General features: G+C 46.6%; 2 protein-coding genes and 1 pseudogene across 2 annotated transcripts; all 3 read left to right on the top strand.

Moving 5' to 3' along the window:
- The first annotated feature begins 8 nt into the window (after positions 1-8).
- Positions 9-2,648, top strand: LOC136768359 (zona pellucida sperm-binding protein 4). The gene is made up of 9 exons (XM_066722531.1): positions 9-253; positions 348-535; positions 641-738; positions 823-953; positions 1,033-1,222; positions 1,309-1,456; positions 1,537-1,615; positions 1,736-1,855; positions 1,943-2,648. Exons 1-9 carry the CDS (start codon positions 37-39, stop codon positions 2,062-2,064), a joined length of 1,293 nt encoding a protein of 430 aa, XP_066578628.1. The 5' UTR covers positions 9-36; the 3' UTR covers positions 2,065-2,648.
- A 13,223-nt stretch (positions 2,649-15,871) lies between these two features.
- LOC136768081 (zona pellucida sperm-binding protein 3-like) lies at positions 15,872-17,229 on the top strand (annotated as a pseudogene).
- Positions 17,230-19,551: 2,322 nt separating this feature from the next.
- LOC136767998 (zona pellucida sperm-binding protein 4) lies at positions 19,552-21,614 on the top strand. The gene is made up of 9 exons (XM_066722061.1): positions 19,552-19,784; positions 19,876-20,063; positions 20,169-20,266; positions 20,342-20,469; positions 20,558-20,747; positions 20,829-20,976; positions 21,074-21,149; positions 21,238-21,363; positions 21,448-21,614. Exons 1-9 carry the CDS (start codon positions 19,568-19,570, stop codon positions 21,567-21,569), a joined length of 1,293 nt encoding a protein of 430 aa, XP_066578158.1. The 5' UTR covers positions 19,552-19,567; the 3' UTR covers positions 21,570-21,614.
- Positions 21,615-21,974: the final 360 nt, after the last annotated feature.

Here is a 21,974-nt window from a genome sequence, read left to right as displayed (position 1 = left end):
CGCCGTTTCTCGCTACTTCGTTTGTAGTGTTTTGAGATGGAGAAGTGTGGGATCAATGTGCGGGTCTGGGTTTGTGTCTCTGTGCTGCTGGCAGCAGCCATTGGTGTGTCTTTAGCCCAGGTTCAGAAATGTCAGGTCAGTGAGGCTGAGAAGATGGCGTGTGGAGACCCGGCGGTCAGTAGCGCGGACTGTGAGGCGAGTGACTGCTGCTTTGATCCGAGGGCCAGACAGCGCTGTTACTACAGCAGTGACGGTGAGAGGGTCGCCAGTGAAACACAGCTGCAGATCTGCAGGTCGTGCTCTTGGTGTGATTGAATCCTGGCTACAATACTGCCCTCTCCCTGCAGTGACGGTGCAGTGCACCACGGATGGGCAGTTCGTGGTTGTGGTGCCCAGGGACGTCACCACCCCTCCGCTGAGCCTCGATACCGTCAGCCTGCTGGGGGGTCAGAGCGCCCCCTGCAGTCCTGTCGGCACCACTGCTGGCTTTGCCAAGTTCCAGTTCCCAGTCAGTGCCTGCGGCAGCATCCTGAAGGTGAGCCTCTCCCAGCACTGCCAGGAGCATCGCAGCCCTGTGTGGAGCTGCTGCCTGCTGTGCCCCCTGTCTGGTGTCTAATGTGGGCTGTGATTGGTGTTCCAGGCTGAGGGGGGAGACCTGCTGTATGAGAACATGATGTCCTCTGCCTTTGACGTTCAGAAGGGGCCTGATGGCTCCATCACCAGGGACAGCCTCTATGAGTGAGTGGCTCCCTTGTGCCCCCAGTGGCGCTTCCCCTTGGTCAGGGTCCTGACTGATCCACTGCTGGCTGCTTCTCCCTCCAGGCTGACCTTCCTGTGCAGGTACTCGGGCAGTGAGCTGCTTCCTGTGGAGGCTGTAGTCTACACTGCGGCCCCCCCTCCCCCTTCAGTCGTGGCCCCGGGGCCCCTCAGTGTGGAGCTCAGGATTGCAACAGGTACTGTTTCCAGCTGTCCACAGGGCCGTGGCAGTGAATGGCTTCCAATGCATGTTGGCTTCCTACTGTTCCTCTGTAGAAGCCGTGTATGACTCCTACTACAGGGATGTGGACTACCCTGTGACCAAGGTCCTGCGGGATCCTGTGTATGTTGAGGTTCGCATCCTGAACAGGACTGACCCCAACATCATCCTGACCCTGGAAGACTGCTGGGCAACGTCCACCTCCAACCCTCTCGGCCAGCCCCAGTGGAGCCTGCTGGTGAACAGGTAACTGGAGCCCTGTCTCTCCTGCTGGCCAGCCTGTGCTGCTGGTTTTGGCAGAGCTCTTGACCCGGGTGTGGTTGTCCTTCCAGGTGTCCGTACAAAGATGACCCGTACCAGACCAGCTTGATTCCTGTGGGCGGCTCCTCCAGGCTGCTGTACCCAACGCACTACGAGCGCTTTGTGGTCCAGATGTTTACTTTTGTGGACGCTGGCTCCCAGCTCCCTCTGAAGGAGACGGTGAGGGCCTGTCAGAGGAGCTCAATGGGCTTCACTGGATTGAATGGGTTTGTATTGAGCTGCATCTCTTGCTCCCCCAGGTGTTCATCCACTGTAGTGCAGCCGTGTGCCGACCTAATGCCACGGACAGCTGTGTCCCTCAGTGCAGCCGCAGAATACGTGAGTAGCTGGATGGGGATTGATGGGTCTCAATGCCAGCACAGGGAGATCCTACTGGCGAAATGCCCTTCTGTTACTGGGCCTGCTCTTGGCTGCTTTAATGCTGCTCCTGTCCTGCAGGGAGATCTGTGGCCCCAGTACATAGGGCCCCTGGGGAGACTGCAGTGGTGTCCAGTGGGGAAGTGATCCTGATGGCTGCTGAGCTCCCTGCTGTGGACAGGAGGGCTTCTCCCAGTGAAGGTGAGGAGGGGAGCTGGACTCTGCTGGGGCTTGGCCCTGTGTTTTCTGTGCCTCTGTGAGCCGCCTGTCCCTCTCCTGTCCCCACAGGGCCCCAGGTCTTCAGCTATGCTGTGCTGGGAGTGGTTGCCTGCACTGTGCTGGTGCTTGGTGCTCTGGGGCTGGCTGCTGTGTGGAGAGCGTGGCCTGTGGTGCAGAAGACCCAACTGTGAATGGAGCAAATTTGTCAAATAAAATCTGAATGGTCTTGTGTGTGCTTTCTGGCATTACCTTGTGCGCGGAACCCCAATCACATCCACAAGTCCCTGTCTATCAGTTTCCTTCAGTGGCACCTATATGCATTACTATAGGCATAAAGCCAGCTTTGCATTTACAACTAGGCTTATGTCGATCAGTACCCTCTTTGATTTGGAAAATATACTGTTGTATTAACTTGCTTCAGCAGGGTGCTGACTTTGGTGCTGTAAGGTTGCTACCTGCTGTAGTGCACAATTGTCACCAGTGGGGGTTACTTTTCCAAATTTTCATCACCAAGCCTGACTTGCATCTCAAAAGCTTTCCATAAATCAAATACTCTGCCCCACACATGACGAATAGATTTCATCTGAGACTGTACCGGAGTGTGTGCATTATGTTGGCAGAGCCCGTGCCATTGAATATTACATGTAATGCACCCAGTTCTGGGGTGAAACTACTGCTCCATTTTAACTTCTGCATTCATGAAAAGCAATAATTCTCATGCACAAATCGAAATTTAAATTTTCTCCCACAATTCAATCTTAAATAATCCTCACAACTGCTCTGTCAATAGCGGGAGGCACTATTGGGGTCTTATTTCCATTGCTTCCTCCCTTCCCCCTGCCCCCCGCTTTGACTTCTAGCTACAACCTCCTTCATCTCCTGTAGGAGTCTATCGCTCATTCTGCATGGGCTGCAGTTCGACAGTACAGTGGTGTGTAAAGATTATTTGCATATGTTACGTACAACCTTCCCGTTTTCACGTTTCAAATAAATCACACAGAGGACCACATTGGGTTTGAAATCGGATTGTGTACCATTGCAGCGCCCACAGAACCGTGTACTTCACACTAGAGCTATACTGGACATGCGTGTATGAAAACAGCGTGAAACACTGGATTTCCGTCCATTAGTTTGCAGCCACGATACATCTGGCCAATGCAGAGCTGCAGATGGTGGAGAAGTTGCAGAAGGGGTCTCTGACCGCCCCCGCACTGAGACACACTGTGTTTTCAACACAGAAAGGGGGAGTGGGCGGAAATGAGGCACAGCTAAGTGCAGATGTTTTCCCCTCGTCTTGTTTTCAGTTGAAAAGCTCGCTCCTTTTGCAACTTGCAGACGATTCAAATACGTTTTTACTTTGGGAAGCAAAGTAGAGAATCGCATCCGGTAAGACAGCCCTTGCCAAAGAGACTGTTATGTGTGCGCGTGTGTGCAATGATCGACCGAACAGCGTCCAAAGGTCCGTTTGAAACTGGACTCTGTCCTTATTTGTGTCCAGTTGTCCGATGGCACCTGAACTCTGGGGACGATCAAACGCTTCACAGATCGTAACTGAATGAACAATATATTGAACCTCATTATGTCGGCGACAATGCGTTGAAGTATTTATTTTTTTATGAAAAAACGTGGACGTGCAAACGTAAACAAAACATTAATAATATTATTATTATTATTATTATTATTATTATTATTATTATTATTATTATTATTATTATGTGTGTATGTATGTTTGTATGGCGTGTACGTGCTCAGCATCGCGGTCATGAGCATGGTCTCTGAAATGGAGGAGATGCTTAAAATCATCCTCAAACTAGTCAGCAATCTTATGGTAAGTCGACTGTGCGTCTGTCTCTCTGTCTGTCTGTGAGTCTCTCTGTCCCTCTGTGTCTCTCTCTCTGTGCGTCTCTGACTCCCCGTATCTCTGTCTGTGCGTCTGTCTGTCCTTCCATGTTTCTGTCTCTCTGTACATGTCTTTGTCCCTCCGTGTTTGTCTGTGGCGGCTCTGTCTCTCTCCTCTCCCCATCTCTCTAACCCTGTCCTGTCTTTTCAGACTTTTACAGCAGGTGGCGTTGTGATATCAGCATGTAACCTGCACATACCCAGAGTGAGTCATGAGTGGGGAGATCAGTTCAATAATAAAAATTACAATAATTATAAAAGGCCTTGTCAGAAGCTTATTAAACAAAAACAAAGCAATATTAAATATTATGAAGATGACTGTGTTAATGTTTAAATTATATCAGATGCTGGAATTCTCCTGTTCTTTGCAAGATGGATAATGAAACAAATTATTAATGCAAATCATGGTATTAAGAGCTGCTAGTAGATAGTATTATAATGATATGCACTCTGCCTTGCTTGCAGATTAAGGCCTGCATGGCCATGGAGATCATAGGGTGTGTGTGTTCTGCCATTGTCCTCGTTGCCTATTTTTTCATCTTCAGCCACGGACCCATTGTCAACATCTGCTGGCAATGAGAGAACACAACAATGGTTCAAGAGAGGGTGTGCCAGCAGCTCATAGTGAGTGCACTCTCTCTGTCTGTCTGTCTATCTCTTTCTCTCTCTCTCACTCACTGCCGCTCTCTCTGTCTGTCTGACTGAACTGGATTGGACTGCTGCAGAGTCTCTGAAAATATTTATCCGAAGGTACTTTATTATTATTATTATTATTATTATTATTATTATTATTATTATTATTATTATTATTATTATTTCTTGGCAGACGCCCTTATCCAGGGCGACTTACAACATAAGTGCAAAAATACAGAGAAGTACAAGGTATCAATCATAACAAATTCAACTTAGCTAAAACATAGCAATTCAAAATACATTTTACAAATTCCAATTACAATTTATGCAAGTACAGTAAAAGACTTCCTACATCCTGGACGGTGAAACTCAGTGCTGTCAAGATGTAGGGTTACAGACAAGGGCTACGGGAAAGGGAGCAAGGAGGAGAACAATCAAGAACCTGAGGAGCATAATAAGCTGAAGTGCTATCTAGAAGGGATAGAGGACTAATATTACAAGTGCTGTCGGAAGAGATGCGTCTTGAGTAAGCGCCGAAATGAGGTCAGGGACTCTGCTGTTTTGACTTCGATGGGCAGGTCGTTCCACCACTTAGGGGCCAGGGATGAGAAGGAGCGGCTCTGGAGGAAGGAGAGCGGAGAGGAGGCAGAGTTAGCCTTCTGGCACTGGAGGAGCGCAGTGGTCTGGTGGGGATGTATGGAGAGACGAGTGACTGAAGGTAGGTTGGTGCAGTGTGGTCGAGACAGAGGTAGGTGAGGGTACTTTACAGCACTGGCACTGCCTAGCAGTTCTCTCCCTGCTCCCTGCTCAGCTGTGTGTGTGTGTCTGCAGGAGTTACGTTATCACGCCAGCGATGAGCAGTTCCTGGTGCAGCTGGTCATCGCAGTCCTGTGCAACACGCTTGCCGTCTACTGTAGGAAGGCCGTGCGCTGCTGCAGCCCCGCCAGCAGGACGGTACACTGGCACACTGACACCCTGACACACTGCCACACAGCTGGACTGTCACATTGATTGGTGGTAGTAGTAGTATTACTATTAATATTAGTAGTGCTACTCGCAGTGGAATTCATTATTTTTAATGTTCAAGGAAGGATTCTAATCCCGAGGTCACTGTCCTACTGGCTTTTATTCCAATTAAGCTCTTAGTTGATCCCTCATTACCATCGTGTGGGTTAACTCACTGTTGTTCTCTCACTACACAGCTGGTGATCACGGTGAACGTTCCTGGCCTGGCCCAGTTGCAGCAGTGAGAGGACCCACCAGAGACCTCCTCCACTCCCACCCCCAGAATAAAGACTGAAGACTCATGCTACGCCACCCACGGGCAAGTCCCAGTGTCCAGTGGGAAGCAATGACTGTTGATGAGGGACAGTCAGTCAGAGATGGGTGATGACTGTACGAGGGACAGCAGAGCGACACAGACCCGTGCTGACCCTTTTTGTCCAGCTGGACTTGCCGTAGTGCTCTGAACATCCCCAAGTTCATGCCAGATGTCTCTCTTTCTCCCATTTATTCATTTTAAACTTGCCCTTTGTTCACAAATACCTCTATTATTGGTTTTTCTGATCCTTATTATCCCATTTTCCTGCACACCTGTCTTCTGCTTTCTTGGCTCATTAACTAAGGTATTTATACCCTCCTTTGTCCCAGTTTCCCTGTGAAGTCTTGCCTTCTCTTGAGAGTTAGCATTTCTAAGGATTTTTCCCCAATAGATCTTGCTGTGTAACTGACCTTTTGCTTCCATAGCCCAGTTTACTTTGTTTTCCCAATCCCACAACCCCATGCCTGTATTCACAACCTTGATTCCTGTCTCTGTTTACTTTGGCCAGTTAACCTGCCCTTGGCTTCTTGCATGTCTGACTAGCCTTTCTCACCCCACACCAACCCAGTCTTGTTTTCAGAGGACTTAATCCATGAATCCAGAGATTCAACCCTAGAAATGGTTGTGCGTGAAAATCCCAGTAACTGAGCAGGTTGTGAAATACTCAGACCGGCCCGTCTGGCACCAACAACCATGCCACGCTCAAAATTGCTTAAATCACCTTTCTTTCCCATTCAGACATTCAGTTTGGAGTTCAGGAGATTGTCTAGACCAGGACCACACCCCTAAATGCATTGAAGCAACTGCCATGTGATTGGTTGGTTAGATAATTGCATTAATGAGAAATTGAACAGGTGTTCCTAATAATCCTTTAGGTGAGTTTATATATATATATATATATATATATATATATATATAAACAGAGTTTGAGGTGCAGCCAGAAAGCATGGACAGTACAACAGTTAATGTTTTAAACATTATTGTAATAATACAATATATAATTATTTATTCAGGTCGGAAGGTGCAGTATATAATAAATATATATGCAACCTAACCGGAGTCACTTTAACCACAGTTGAATGCACGTATACATGCCCCCACCAGAGGTCGCCATTGCCCTTTCCATATCAGTCACCTCACCCAGCTTCAATGAGTCACTCGTTCAGTAACACAACAATCTCTCCGATTACTCACCCCACGAACACAACTGTTACAAGATGTATATCTCTATCTCTCCAAGTTAGCCACTTCCTCCAGCACTATAAATCCCCAGCAGTCAACTTCAAGTGTGGTGTGGTCTTTGGTAATTTATATAATTTTGCCTGTGTGTACATAGATTTAATTAAAAACATGAAAGAAAAATCCAATGACTTTGCTGTATATTTCATAGTGCTGCAGAAACACAAGTGGTCTGACTGTAAGAGTACATGCAGAATACATCCAACCATTTATTAGTAGCAAGTGTAGTTTCTTTTTAATTAGTAATCAGTTGTTTAGTTAACAATTGCTCTAATTTAAGTTTATTAAGCTATGGAGGAGGTAGGTTGAACCCCTGCAGAAATAGAGGAATTAAATAATTGTCTATAAAAAATAAATCAAATCATTGCTCCTATTCTCGTGGATGAGCAGTATGATGTTACATAAAAATCGGACCCTGATACTTACATATTGCTGCCAGCACTGTGCTTTCCGTGCTGTCAACAGGCTTGATGGTGTTTTTGTGCTGCCTAAAAAAAATACTGCTATAGCTCGCTTTCAGGGCTGGGTGCCAAGCTTGAAGACAAGTGAGAGAATTCAAACCACAGTAAGTTTCCAAAAGTATCACTTCCACTTCAAAACCTCTAGATGAATGTGTTTATTTTTTTAATGTTATCATTTAATCATTCAAATAAATATCCTCAGGTACCGTACACTTTGTTTAAAAGCTGATGCTTTATGTCATAGAGTCTACAGTATAATATAGACCATAAGGCAGAAATACATAGAGAGAAACCATGAAGATCTCTTAAGAAAAGGTCTCACTGAACAACAGACTCTAAATACTTCTCATATTAAACACAGCAAGCTCTTTGTGATTCTTACCTTCTTTTTTCTTCACTCCTCAAACTGAGATTTTCAGGGAGGGGAGGCAAACCCAGCACTGGGATAAGTGTTGTTGGTCTGGTTGAGCTTCAACAGGGACAATTGTATGAATTGTGAGAATGCCAACTCGGAGCTTGTGGGTCTATTCTGTGTGTCACTTCCTTATGAAAACTCTTGTTCAATCTGGGTTGGGGCTTCTAGTTTCCATTCTGTGACAATATTATCATCTGTCATGGGCAATGAGGACTGACACGTGACTTTGCTGTAAGTTAATTCAATTGGAGATGTAAGGGGACCAAGGGGTAAGATAAATCATAATTGTAATTGGGGCTGTCTTTCTCAAATTACCATGCTACCCTCTGTCTGAGTGAGTGACCTCAATCAATTCCCCACAAAATTATTATTCGTGGGCACTTCAGCAGCAAGGGAGCAAGGACACAAATTTGGAGTAAGAAAAATATTTAGACATTGTACAGTCTGTCGTACAACATATAGCAAGCTGAAGATAAAGCTTCCACACTGCAAAATATTATATTCTCAGATACACTATCAATGGAAATTAATTAACTAAATGCACAGAAAGAGCAGAGCAATTATTTCCTTATATATTTTTGTAACAATCATATTCAAATGCAAGATTATGCCATGCAATTTGGTCAGAAAATATATTATTATGTTAGATAGGTAGGTATGTAGTCTAATATTAGCACATATATTAGTGTTTTGTGTGTATTTCTGGAGCTGGGTTGCATATGCACAGGTTTTATTTCTGCAATTGAGCGCAACTGTGAGTGGGTTGCTTCATTGATTGTGGCCGTGTTACAGTTTCTCCCAATTGCATACACACTATTCTCTGAATAATACCCCAATACCCCTAAACTGTTAACATTATGCCCATTATAAAACATTATAAAAATATATCTACAAAACCTTACACACACAGGGAAAAATGAAATTTTGGCTTAATAACTATATACACAGCCCTCAAAAGCAAATAATCAGGTCAGAATCACATACACATACATCTTATCTGTTTCTCACACTGAGCATTAAGAAAACACTGTGTTTAGAAAAATAAAACACTCTCATCAAAATGGAAGATTCATGTAGGAAAACATGTTGTCTCTCTGGGGGTGGCAAAAAAGGTCATACACTGCATCAAGGAATACCAGAAGGAGTTCTGTGTTGTAAGGGCCAAGTGTGAAATGGCAATGGACAACCCCCTGCTGATTGATAGCACCACACATGGTTATGTATCCACCCCTTTGGCCAGGAACCTCCACCCTTGCTCAGTGGCCAGGTCAGATTGAATCGGATAGGTGTTTAAATGTATGTTGCTAATTAAACAATTAGATCAATTAAATAATTGAGGACTCAGTTGGAACTAGCATATACACAGCCCTCCATGGATTGAGTTTGAGACCCCTGCCCTACAGAGACGCTGGCTGCTCCACATGGAACTGTATTGGTGCCGGGTTAAAAGAGATTGGACCTTGACAAGACTGTATCCACACCCACATACAGAGGGCTGAGGTTTGGGGCATTGGCTCCTGAGACCTCCCTGTTTCTGTGTCTCTGAAGCTTATAGGGCCATGGACTCTAAGAAGACCCTGGTGGAGAAATGGACACTTCACTTTGACAAAGGAAGTTGTATTTTGTGTTACTTACCTGACTTTAGAAGGTGGGAGAAAGTGGGAGGTAGTTCTGTCTATGGTGATGAGTGGCGTTAGGGGTTGAAAGACCTGTTGAGCCAGAGCAAATGGAAATTCTTGATGGGCAGGAAGAGAACTATTGCCTGAGTGGGGGCTTGTGCTGGGTTATTTCTCTTTACGTTGCAGAACTGGTCTAGAGGGTTCCTGGTGTGAATCTGGGTTGAAAGCAGCAAAGGGTGGGCCAGCCAGAGGGTGGCAGAAGCATTAAGAGGAACCTGGACAATATTCGGGTTGTGTGGGAGAGTGATTTGGGGTTAATTTCGTTTTTTGTTTCTTGGATCCATAATTTAGAACTGATCATTAATTGCATAATTTGCCCTGTATGAGTAAAGGCTATTTTAAATTAATTTATTGACTTGGGGGGTGCTCTCCTGGTAATAAAAGAACGGTGTGTAACCTGGCTGTTGTGTCGGGTGTGCCAACCCTGAGATCTATTCTGTGCTTAGGGGTGGAGCTGAGTGGAGAGTTGTCGGAGGTTAAGGGGCCGCAGCTCCCCCTGGTGGTTACCTTTGTGACATTAGTGTTAACGATCAAAATGAATGTTGTAAAGTGTACATTGGAACAACTAAAACAGAATTTAAATGCCATAGGTACGGTTGTTAATGCCCTGACTTTTCTCTTCCTTTTATTTTTTCAGACAGATGCCTCGGATATTGGTTTGGGTGCAGTGCTGTCCCAGCGGATTGGGGATGAGAAACACCTGATAGTCTTCCTCAGCAGGAAGCTATCCCCTCGGGAGCATAAGTACAGCACCATCGAGAAGGAGTGCCTGACCACTGAGTGGGGTGTGGAGGCACTCCACTGCTACCTCCTGGTCCTGGACCCCCTACCCTGCTGGTTTTTGTTCCAGCATCAACTCCAATTGGGGTGGGGGGTAGAGGGTGTGTCTGCTGGACAAGCTCTGGACCTGACTCCTCTGCTTCTGGATCACACTCCTCCTCCCCACTGTGCCTAAGTTCTTTATCAGCGATCATACTGTATCTGCCCCGCAAGGGAGCCAGGCAGCTCTTTGAAGTTTAAACATGTAAAATGCCCTAATACAGGGGTTTTCAAACCGGTCCTGGAGCACCTCCTGCCCTGCTGGTTTTTGTTCCAACCTAGTTCTTAATTACTTAATTGAATGGTATATTGCTTTGCTAGGTCAATTAAGGATTCAATTAAACAATTAAGACCTCAGTTGGAACAATAACCAGCAGGGCAGGGGGTACTCCAGGACCAGTAATATAATACTAATCACTGTTTTAGACACCTTGAAAGCATGGTTACACTTCTCAGACCACTTCCATTTGCTCCCACTCAGCAAACAATTTCTGTAACACTGTGGACAGATTTGGCAGAAAGTTACAGTAGTGCTTAATGAAGCCTATTCACAATAAACCACCTTTACCAAAACTGCTTCCTGAGATGGTCTCCCACAATGTGATACCTATATATCTTTCAATATGAGGTTTGAGTGGATGATGAAGAAACTCCAAAACACTGTGAGAATGAGTCACACTGTCTGGAGAAGCACCAAACTGCATTGTGCTGAATTGATCCTTAGTAGCCAGGTGGAGCCAGTTAGGTATGAATTTGGGGCAAGTAGTCAAAAATGTGCTTAAAGCTGCTGTTGGGAAAGCTGCGCTGTTTCACGGTAACAAAAAAGTCAAGCAATTGACCAGGAGACAGAAACCAAGAGCCCAAAAAAAATCTTTCAAACTTGCCACTGGCCACTACAATGTCAAGTTTGCAGAATGATTGCCTCCCTGGATGAACTCATCCAAGAAGATTTCATTTGTGAACGTTGTGAGCATGTTGAAACCCTAAAGATCAGGGGCCGTGATCTTGAGGCCCAGCTTGTTGATCTCTGCTGTATTAGTGATATAGAATAATTAGTCAATCAGCCCATGAGAGAGATGGTGTGCACGCCAAAACCTAGGAGAGTTGAGACTTTAGAGCAGGACAGCGTAGAGAACTGCTGGGTTACAGTAGGTCATAACCGCAGAAAAGGGCGTCCACAACCCTTAGAGACACCCCAAGAGCTAGAATTGCCCAACAGGTTCCAACTGCTGGACACCAAGTTGGACAGTGACGGCTCAGAGGGTGATGGGAGGGTGGCAGTTGAGCACCAGAGCACCATGGTCCCCACTCCCCCTCAGAACAGGGAGGTAGTTACAGTAGGAGACTCAATTCTTAGAGGTGTAGATCACACAGTGTGTTCTAGTGACAAGGAGACCCGCATGGTATCTTGCCTGCCTGGTGCTCAGGTTGCAGATCTCCCTAAACTAGTAGACGGGCTACTGGCCAAAGCTGGGGGGAATCCACTGGTCATGGTCCACATTGGAACCAATGACATAGGAAAAGGAAGGGCAGAGGTTCTGCAAGACACATTTAAGGAGTTAGGAAAGAAACTAAAGAGCAGAAACTCCACAGTAGTTTTCTCTGAAATACTTCCAGTACCACGTGCCAGCCCAGGGAGACAGGCAGAGATTAGAAAGTTCAACACGTGGTTGAAAGCTTGGTGTAGGGAAGAGGGTTTTAGATTTATGGAGCATTGGTCTTTCTTCTGGGATAGATGGGACCTGTACAAACCTGATGGTGTACATCTAAACAGAAGGGGGGCTAATGCATTGGGAGAGCGTATGTGCAGAGTAATTGAGAATCTATTAAACTAGGGACCCGGGGATGCAGGGAGCTCTGACAATGGGAGAAACAAAGGGAAACTGCTAGTAGGAAAGTCCTGAAATGTTTGTACCTCAATGCCAGGAGTATAAGGAACAAGATGTTAGACCTAGAAGCCACAGTGCTGGAATGTGACTATGATGTTGTAGGAGTGACAGAAACATGGCTTACAGAAAATGATGTGGATGAATACAAGTTGAAAACATACACACAGTTTAGGACAGACAGGCAAAATCGAAGAGGTGGTGGGGTAACGAAACAGAATGTTTGTGTGAATCTATTGAACAAGAGATCTGGAGGATTAGTGGTAGGAGTGTGTTACAGACCACCCAATTCAGATAGTCAGCAAGATGTTGCATTGTACAGTGTAATCAGGACTGCATGTAGCAAGGATGTGGGTTTTATAATGGGGGACTTCAATTTCCCAAACATAGTTGGGACTACAGAGGCAGAAATAGAGATGGTTGAGATGGTAAATGACTGCTTTCTAACTCAATTTGTCAGGGAACCAACCAGAGAGAGCGCATGTATTGACTTGATCTTTTCAAATGACCAAGATAGAGTCAGAGGGACACTAGTTAGAGAACCAATGGCAAACTGTGATCACAATATGGTTAGCTTTGAGGTATTCTTTCAAGAAACAAGGACCAAGTCTAAAACAATGGTCTACAATTTCAGAAAAGCAAACATTGAAGGTATGAGGCAGCACTTAGAAGAGGTAGACTGGAGCACACTGGATACAGAGTCAGTTGAAAATGGATGGTTATATTTTAAGAATATACTACTTGAGGCTCAGGAGAAATTTGTACCAAAACTTAGCAAATTGAGAACCAACAAATATTGGCCAAAATGGTTTAATAGAAGTACGCAAAAAAATATCAAGAGAAAGAAAATCTTGTAAGGGATGGAGAAACAATATACAAAGAATATGTTGAACTGCAAGGAGATCTTAAGAAAGGGATCAGGAAAGCAAAGAGGGAAATAGAAAGAAACATAGCTCTTGGAGCTAAAACTAATGCAAAGAGCTTTTTTCAGTAGTACAACAGCAAGAGGTCAATAAAAGATGAAGTGAAACAGATAAAGGGCAAAAATTGAAGTATCTTTGAAAATGAACAAGATGTGGCAAATGTTCTAAATGAGTGTTTCACAGATGTTTTTACAAAAGAAAAAAAGGATAACATGCCACAGGTTAACAATCAGTTCAGTCAAATCCTAAAAGAGATCAAGATAAATGAGGAGGAGGTACTAAATGGACTAGCAGAATTAAAAACAAACAAATCACCTGGGCCAGATGGGATATTTCCAACAGTACTTAAAGAAATTTGGAAAAAGAAATGTAGGCCGCTAACTCAAATATTCCAAAAGACACTTATAACAGGGGATGTGCCAACTGACTGGAAGACAGCAAATGTCAAACCAATCCACAAGAAAGGGGACAAAACTGAGCCAGGAAATTACAGACCAATCAGTCTCACCTGCATCACCTGTAAAATGTTGGAACAAATGATTAGACAGAAAATAGAGGAGCATCTTAATGAAAACCATATTCTTGGAGATAGTCAACATGGGTTTAGAAGAGGCAGATCATGTCTTACTAATTTATTGGAATTTTTTGAACATGCAACTGCAGCTGTAGTTCATGTGAAAGCATATGATATGATATACTTAGATTTTCAGAAAGCTTTTGATAAGGTTCCACACCAAAGACTGATCCTCAAATTGGAAGCTGTAGGCATTCAGGGTAATGTAAGTAGATGGATTATGAACTGGTTGAAGTATAGGAAACAGAGGGTGTCGATTAGAGGAGTCGCTTCTAACTGGAGTGAGGTTGTTAGTGGAGTTCCACAGGGATCAGTACTAGGGCCTGTGCTTTTTCTAATCTATATTAATGATCTGGACTCTGGGATAGTTAGTAAACTTGTCAAAATTGCAGATGATACTGAAATAGGTGGCTCAGCAGATACAACCTCGGCAGCACAGGCTATTCAGAGGGATTTAGATAATATTCAGTTGTGGGCCGACACCTGGCAGATGAAATTCAATGTGGACAATTGCAAGGTATGACATGCAGGTAACAAAAATGTCCACTATAATTACACTATGGGAGGAATAGAACTAGATGAAGTAACGCATGAGAAAGACCTAGGAGTCTATGTGGACTCCTCACTTTCTCCATCCAAACAATGTTTGGAAGCAATAAAAAAGGCAAACACAATGCTAGGGTATATTGTCAAAAGTGTAGAATTGAGAACAAGGGCAGTCATGTTCAGACTGTACAATGCACTAGTTAGAGCTCATCTGGATACTGTGGACAGTTCTGGGCTCCACACTTCAAGAAAGATATCGCTGCTCTAGAGGCAGTTCAGAGGAGAGCAACCAGACTTATTCCAGGTCTGAAGGGAATGTCCTACTGAGAGACTGAGGAACCCTGGAACAGAGGAGATTACGTGGGGACTTGATCCAAGTCTTCAAAATCATGAAGGGCATCGACCAAATCAAACCAGAGGAGCTTTTCCAGATCAGCAGGGACACACGCACCCGGGGACACAAATGGAAATTGGGCTTCAAGGCATTCAAGACAGAAAACAGGAGACACTTCTTCACACAGAGAGGTGTCACAATCTGAACAAACTCCCCAGCGATGTGGTTGAAGTAACAATTTGGGAACATTCAAAAACAGACTGGATAGGATCCTTGGATCACTTAGTTATTAATGGACACCAAACAAGCACAATGGAGCGAATGGCCTCCTCTACTTTGTAAACTTTCTGATGTTCTGATGTTCTTACTTCTTAACGGCCTCTGTAATCTTAGCACAATTGAATATTGGGCTATTTTCATCAACAGTGTTACACCAAGGTATGTATTTTTTTTCTTTGTAAATTGAATAAAATGCAAATAGTTAACATGCGTACAATGCTGCTGTATGTGAGGGAGTCATTTTGCAGCTTATTTGAACTTTGTGTGAGATATAAGTGTCAGAAATAAAGAACTGCTGTAAAAACCTTTGAATGCACCACATATACCCGAGTTTGTACACAAGGCAAGTGTGAGCAGCAGCACAGCGAAACACTGTGTCAAAGCAAGCGAACCCAGACTGGATAGGATCCTTGGATCACTTAGATATTAATGGACACCAAACGAGCACGAGCACGGAGCTGCTCCACCCCCACTCCCGCCACTCTCGGTGCAAAGAAGGTCTTGCAGGAGTCCGAGGGGCTTGGTTTCCATCCGTGTGTCCGGGTCTTGGTCTATCTGTCAAGCGCATTTAGTCGATACCTGTCATTTAAATATAACTATTGACGGATCTGTCTCTCTGGTTAACCCATTCATAATAATTCACCTCTGATGAGGGCTGCGCCGCTCGCTGTAGCCTTTTCACTGATAATGAAAATAACCTGACATGACAAAAATATGACAACATACACATATCCATACATGAAATCACCAAAGAGAATCCCGTACATATTTTGAGAATGGGTTTATTATATTTTTTATTAGTAGATTATTAAATTAGGCATTTTCTTGATATTGTCAGGCTCCGATTGAAGCCCAATTAAGATTTAAGAGGGAAGGGTGCTAAGGGGTAGTGTGGATTCATCTCTGTAGCAGAAGTCGGGGGGCCAATGGTGGCTTTTAGTGATTCTTGTTGTGGGCTGTTGGTGCTGTTTGTGTTTGTGGCACTTGGTAATGCCAGACGTAGGCGCCGGCATTGGAAGGCACCCCCCGCACAGCCACTTGCAACTAAGGTAGTTTTATGAGACTCTGGTCCATCGGGCCAGAACCTCTCCCAGGTGGTGTCGGCATTGTGTGGAGAGACGAATATCCAGGTGTCAGTGAAGCGAGACCTGTTCGGCACCGGCCAGCTGATAGAGGCCTCAGATGTCCACCTGGGGGGCTGCCCGGTGGACACAGAGGATGACTCGGTGCAGATCCTGTTCTTCCAGTCAGAGCTGCAGGGCTGTGGCAGCGTGCTGTCGGTATGGCTGTGATGTTTGACTCCTGTCTCCAAGCAGCATTGAACTGCAAACTCTTAACCGCTTATTCCCTCTGTCCTGTAGACCATGGGGGACAAGCTCGTGTACAGCTTCTTGCTCCAGTACAACCCGAGCCCGCTTCCCAACACCCCCATCGTGAGAACCAATCCCGCGGTGGTGAGCGTGCAGTGCAGCTACATGAGGTGAGAAGAACATGCTCTTCCTCAGAGCTCTGTAGTGCCGGACTGACTGGGTTGAAACCAGACTCCATTCCCTGGCAATGGAAGTCCTGGTTCATGTGGACATTGTCCTCATCTGTCCTCTCCCTGGCTCCACACCTGGGTCCCTTTCACCTCCAGCTCATGACTGGTAGGGCTCGACCCCTCCACCCCTCTTACTCTGCAGGGCCGCTGCTCTGTGCTGGAGGGGTTTCATGTCTCCACAGATGACTGGAGCTCACAGAGACCCTCCAACGTATACTTCCTGGGGGACGTCATGAACATCCAAGCCTCCGTCAACCAGGCCAACCATGTGCCCCTGCGGCTGTTTGTGGACAGCTGTGTGGCCACCCTGCAGCCTGACCAGACCTCCTCCCCCAGCTACACCTTCATTGGCAACCACGGGTGAGTCTGTGCCCTCACGCTAGCTGTTAAGTCTTCTGTTTTGGGACCTTGCTATCAGAGGCTGCTTGGCCTTGGATGCTAATGGAGACCCTTGTGTTGGCCTTCTCCGGTGTCTGAGTGATGCCAAGGTGACCGGCTCCAGCTCCCAGTTCATGCCGAGGCCCCTGGACTCCACCAAACTCCAGATGCAGCTGGACGCCTTCAGGTTCAATCAGGACTCCAGGAGCTCGGTGAGTCCCTGTGGGGTGACTGTGTGGAGCTGTGAGGGCTGTCCTGTCTATTGGTGGGAGAGTCATGCCTCTCCATTGCTCTCCAGATCTACATCACCTGCCTGCTGAAGGTGACCACAGCCTCGCAGGACGTGGACTCTGTGAACAAGGCCTGCTCCTTCAACACTGGAGCCAACAGGTCGGTGTCCAGGAGGGGCTGGGGGGCCTGTGCTCTCTAGAGCTCCTGCTGACCCCCCTGGTCTCTCTAGGTGGCAGTCTGTGGACGGGAGCGACCCAGTGTGCGCTTGCTGTGACTCCAGCTGTGGCTCTGCCCTCCAGTCCAGATATTCCGGGAGAGCTAGAGATCAGACTCCCAACGCAGGTATCATGCATCCTGTCTCCATCTGCTGGTTGAACTGAGGGGATGTTTATCTCTTTGGGGCTTCAAACCAAAGATTTGATGAGCAGTTAATTCAGTGTCCACTCTTGTGCTTGCCCTGTCCAGACTGGGAGGGGGTTCTTGGCCCCCTGACAATCAGAGGTCGCTCAAAACCCAGGCACAGTACTTCACACCCCCCAAGACCTTTCCTGAAGCACCCTGGAAAAGCCCCAAGGACATACTGGGGGGCTACTGGGCACAAGAGTCACACTTTCCCATAACGGTCAGCTGTCCTGTACATATGATGTGGTATGAGCATGTGATACTGTGACCTATGCTTGAGTTCACATAGGGCTTCTAACATTGTAGCAGTTTTTAAAACCACTGTTCAGTTTCAGGTGCTTAAATCCTATGGCAGCTCTTTAAAATCCATTAACTTGCCCTAGGATAGTGTTGCTTCTAATGAGTTTCTCTTCCTTTCTAGGTGTCTCCTGGAGGAGTTGACATTTCTGTCCTGGGGTCTGTTGGGGGGGAGGGGGCAAAGTAGACTGGTGCTGAAGATCTAATAAAAGTGTGAAAGCAAGTGGACCCTGGTGTCATTGCTCTTCTGTGTTCAGGCTTCCTCAGCCCTCCTGCACACTCACCTGACTGGAATGATCCAGTTTCTGCTGTGTTGGGCTGTACTCAACAGTAATAAACTGTAACCTGTGTGTAGGACACATTTAAGTGTTCTTAGGTTGATCACTCATTCCTTCCTATAATAAAGGGTATATTTTATTTTACTTCTGAATTTCAAGGGTAGAGAATCAGTTTCCATCAAGGTGGTGGCGTCTCTGACAAGTGCCCCCCCCCCCCCCCCCCCACGCCCCCCCACGCCCCCCCCACGCCCTGGGGTTTACCCCCACCTTAATTTATATTCTCAAATATTTATCTTGCTGTGTTATATGATGGACTTCCAGGGAGCTAGTGCATAGTGCCCACAGTCATGTGTAAATGTAATGGGGCTCTATATTGCACCTACACTTCACTGCACTTCTGTTGGAGGTGGGGATAAAGTGAGGGATTTCCCTCTGCTACTAGCATAGCGTAGAGAGGGCACCAAGAACACATCGATTAAAAGCAGATCCTTGACTTTCTAGCTCTGGTAAGATGGTCTTTGCACAAGTTGAAGAGGGAGTATGTGCTTTAAACTCGTTTATAGGTGGAAGAAATGTAGTTATTTACTACAGCAAACTAGAACAGCTTTGGAGAAAATGTACCGCTCCAGTCACTAGGGGGCGCCAATGGACTCTGCATCTTATATTGAGGAGCCGGTCTCGGACACAAGTCTCTTAACCTCTCCGATGCTGTTTTGCCCAGAGGTCGGATTGTAGTGATGTTTTCTACCTTTCTTTTTATCTCTGACTTATACCTGTATTCCAGCAGACAGAACTCCATTGTGATAGTTGGATATGAACACGGCTCTAAAATAAGACAAAACACTTATCTGGATCTGTATGATCAATTACACCCACTCGCATCTCAACGCTATCCCCTTTTCAAAACGTCAATGCGTGAGATTTTTCACGTTAGAAAAAGTAAACCAACATCGAGCTGGATACTCACGAGCTCGCAGCTGTTGCTATGCTATGCTATATCCATCCCACAATATGCATTGCGGAGACTGGGTCAATTACAAGATATGAATTGGTATTGTAATTTGAAAATATTGGTTTAATTAGTAAACTCCTTCCCAAAAACAACTATTTGTATTGAAGTATTTGAATAAATACTTAGGAAAATCGAATTCTCCTTTCATGTTTCTTTTCTTCTTCAATCAGCTCGATTCTGATTGGTTGCTGCCAGTCTCCTCGAATGTGTGACTGATCACGTCACCTTACACGACCCGTACCGATTCGAGTTGTAAATAATACACAGATTTCTCAGATGGCTAAATCGGGCTAAAATTCATGTAGTGTGTGCCTAGCTTTACAGTTTACACAAGACACAGTTCAAAGCATTACAAAAGCGCAGTAATACAAGCAGTACAAAATACAAAACGCACAAGAATGTGAGAAAATCGATTGGCTGATAATTCAGCACCCATCCTGCGGGATTGTTTCAGCAATCGTCCAATCGCAGCCCTCCGCCAATCAGGGCACCGTAGTATTTAAGGAGCTGAGCGCCGGTTCTTGCTATTTTGTTTCCAGTGTTTTGCAATGGAGGATTCGAGGATCAGTGTGTGGGTCTGGATTTCTGTCTCTGTGCTGCTGGCAGCAGCCATTGATGTGTCTTTAGCCCAGGTTCAGAAATGTCAGGTCAGTGAGGCTGAGAAGATGGCGTGTGGAGACCCGGCTTTCAGTATCGTGGACTGTGAGGCGAGTGACTGCTGCTTTGATCAGAGGGCCAGACAGCGCTGTTACTACAGCAATAATGGTGAGAGGTTCACCATTAAAATCTAAATCTACAGCCATGTCTCTTATTGGTGTAATTGAATCCTCGCTACAATACTGCCCTCTCCCTGCAGTGACGGTGCAGTGCACCACGGATGGGCAGTTCGTGCTTGTGGTGCCCAGGGACGTCACCACCCCTCCGCTGAGCCTCGATACCGTCAGCCTGCTGGGGGGTCAGAGCGCCCCCTGCAGTCCTGTTGGCACCACTGCTGGCTTTGCCAAGTTCCAGTTCCCTGTCAGTGCCTGTGGCAGCATCCTGAAGGTGAGCCTCTCCCAGCACTGCCAGGAGCATCGCAGCCCTGTGTGGAGCTGCTGCCTGCTGTGCCCCCTGTCTGGTGTCTAATGTGGGCTGTGATTGGTGTTCCAGGCTGAGGGGGGAGACCTGCTGTATGAGAACATGCTGTCCTCTGGAGTGGATGTGCAAGATGGACCTCTGGGCTCTATCACCAGGGACAGCATCTTTAAGTGAGTCTAGAAGTGTCCTCTACTTCATACTCTGCTGGGATCCATTCCGTCTAATGGATCCCTATTTTCCTCCAGGTTGTCTTTCCAGTGCAGGTATTCGGATGGTGAGGTGGTTCCTCTGGAGGCTATCGTCAACACTGTGGCCCCTCCACCTCCTGCTGTGGTCCCAGGACCTCTCAATGTGGAGCTCAGGATTGCAACCGGTACTGTGCCCAGCCGTCCACAGGGCCGTGGCAGTGAATGGCTTCCAATGCATGTTGGCTTCCTAACGCCCCTGCTGTTCCTCTGTAGAAGCTGTGTATGACTCGTACTACAGGGATGTGGACTACCCTGTGACCAAGGTCCTGCGGGATCCTGTGTATGTTGAGGTTCGCATCCTGAACAGGACTGACCCCAACATCATCCTGACCTTGGAAGACTGCTGGGCAACATCCACATCCAACCCCCTTGGCCAGCCCCAGTGGAGCCTGCTGGTCAATGGGTAATGGGAGCCCTGTATCTCTGACTGGCCAGCTTGTTTGTTTAGGCAGAGCTTTTGACCTGGGTGTGGTTGTCCTTCCAGGTGTCCATACAGAGATGACCTGTACCAGACCAGCTTGATTCCTGTGGGTGGCTCCTCTGGGCTGCTGTACCCAACGCACTACAAGCGCTTCATGGTCCAGATGTTCGCCTTTGTAGACCAGGTCTCGCGGACCCCACTGACGGAGACGGTGAGTCATTGGCCTATTGACCAGCAGACTAGGTTTTGTTTTCCCCAAAACTCTAATTGGGACCTTTAATCTTGTCTTGCTGTCCTCCATCTCCCAGGTGTTCATTCACTGCAGTGCAGCAGTGTGCTATCCCACTTCCACAGACACCTGTGTCCAGCAGTGCAGTAGACCAAGTGAGAAGCTGTCTCTGGTCTCCTTAGTACACATGGACCTTAATTGTTCCTGTGGCCTTCCCTGTACTTCTCTCTTCCCTCCCTGCAGAAAGAGCTCTTGCCCCAATGAAAAGGACCTCTAGGGAGACCGCAGTGGTGTCCAGTGGAGAGTTGATCCTGACGCTCTCTGAGCTGCCAAATAGTTCCGCGTCTGAGAAGGACTTGCTTAGTGGAGGTGAGTGTGGAGGAGAGATCTTGGACACCAGGTCGAGCCCTGGCAGAGTCTACTGACCTGCCTGTCCCTCCCCTGTCTCCACAGTGCCCCTGGCCTTCAGTTACAGTGTGTTGGGAGTGGCCGCCTGCACTGCGCTTGCCTTCTGTGTTCTGGTGCTGGTGGTTGTGGCGAGAGCTCGACGCCAGGGGGAGCCTGTCAAACAGTAACTGTCGGGGGGTGATGACCTATTAAAGATGTGCTTATTTTCTAAACTGCTGCCTCGGACTCATTTCTGCATTGGTCACTGTCCTCTGTGCTTAGCTGGGGGCTTCGGTTTGCCACTGATCTACTTTTAGTCTTCTGACCTGATCTCTTCCTCTAGAAGACGTCTTAAATCCTGGCTAAGTTAAGGTGCTGGGTTTCTCTAGCTCCCTGGCCTGGAGCAAGTGCCTGCATGTTTGTTGCCACAGCAGAACTGGGCACAGTCCCTGTCCCAAGATTGGCAGCTGGACCTCATCCTCTGTAGATCCTCCCCTTCCACACTGGCCCCTCTGGACCTCCCAGCCCACCACTCAATCTCCACCCTAGTCACTCCTGTCACTTTCTGATGTTCCTCCTTCCACTGCTCTCCC

This window comes from Amia ocellicauda, chromosome 14 (assembly GCF_036373705.1).
Source record: "Amia ocellicauda isolate fAmiCal2 chromosome 14, fAmiCal2.hap1, whole genome shotgun sequence".
NCBI classification, from domain to species: domain Eukaryota; kingdom Metazoa; phylum Chordata; class Actinopteri; order Amiiformes; family Amiidae; genus Amia; species Amia ocellicauda.
Note: the sequence above shows the minus strand (reverse complement) of the source record. Positions and strands in the feature narration are given on the sequence as shown.

Coding starts and splice junctions, on each gene's coding strand:
- LOC136767998 (XM_066722061.1), top strand. CDS start 19,568: ATGGAGGATTCGAGGATCAGTGTGTGGGTCTGGATTTCTGTCTCTGTG. Junction 20,748..20,828: donor TGGAGCCTGCTGGTCAATGG/GTAATGGGAGCC, acceptor TTGTCCTTCCAG/GTGTCCATACAGAGATGACC. Junction 21,364..21,447: donor GAAGGACTTGCTTAGTGGAG/GTGAGTGTGGAG, acceptor CTGTCTCCACAG/TGCCCCTGGCCTTCAGTTAC.
- LOC136768359 (XM_066722531.1), top strand. CDS start 37: ATGGAGAAGTGTGGGATCAATGTGCGGGTCTGGGTTTGTGTCTCTGTG. Junction 954..1,032: donor GGAGCTCAGGATTGCAACAG/GTACTGTTTCCA, acceptor GTTCCTCTGTAG/AAGCCGTGTATGACTCCTAC. Junction 1,616..1,735: donor TCAGTGCAGCCGCAGAATAC/GTGAGTAGCTGG, acceptor CCTGTCCTGCAG/GGAGATCTGTGGCCCCAGTA.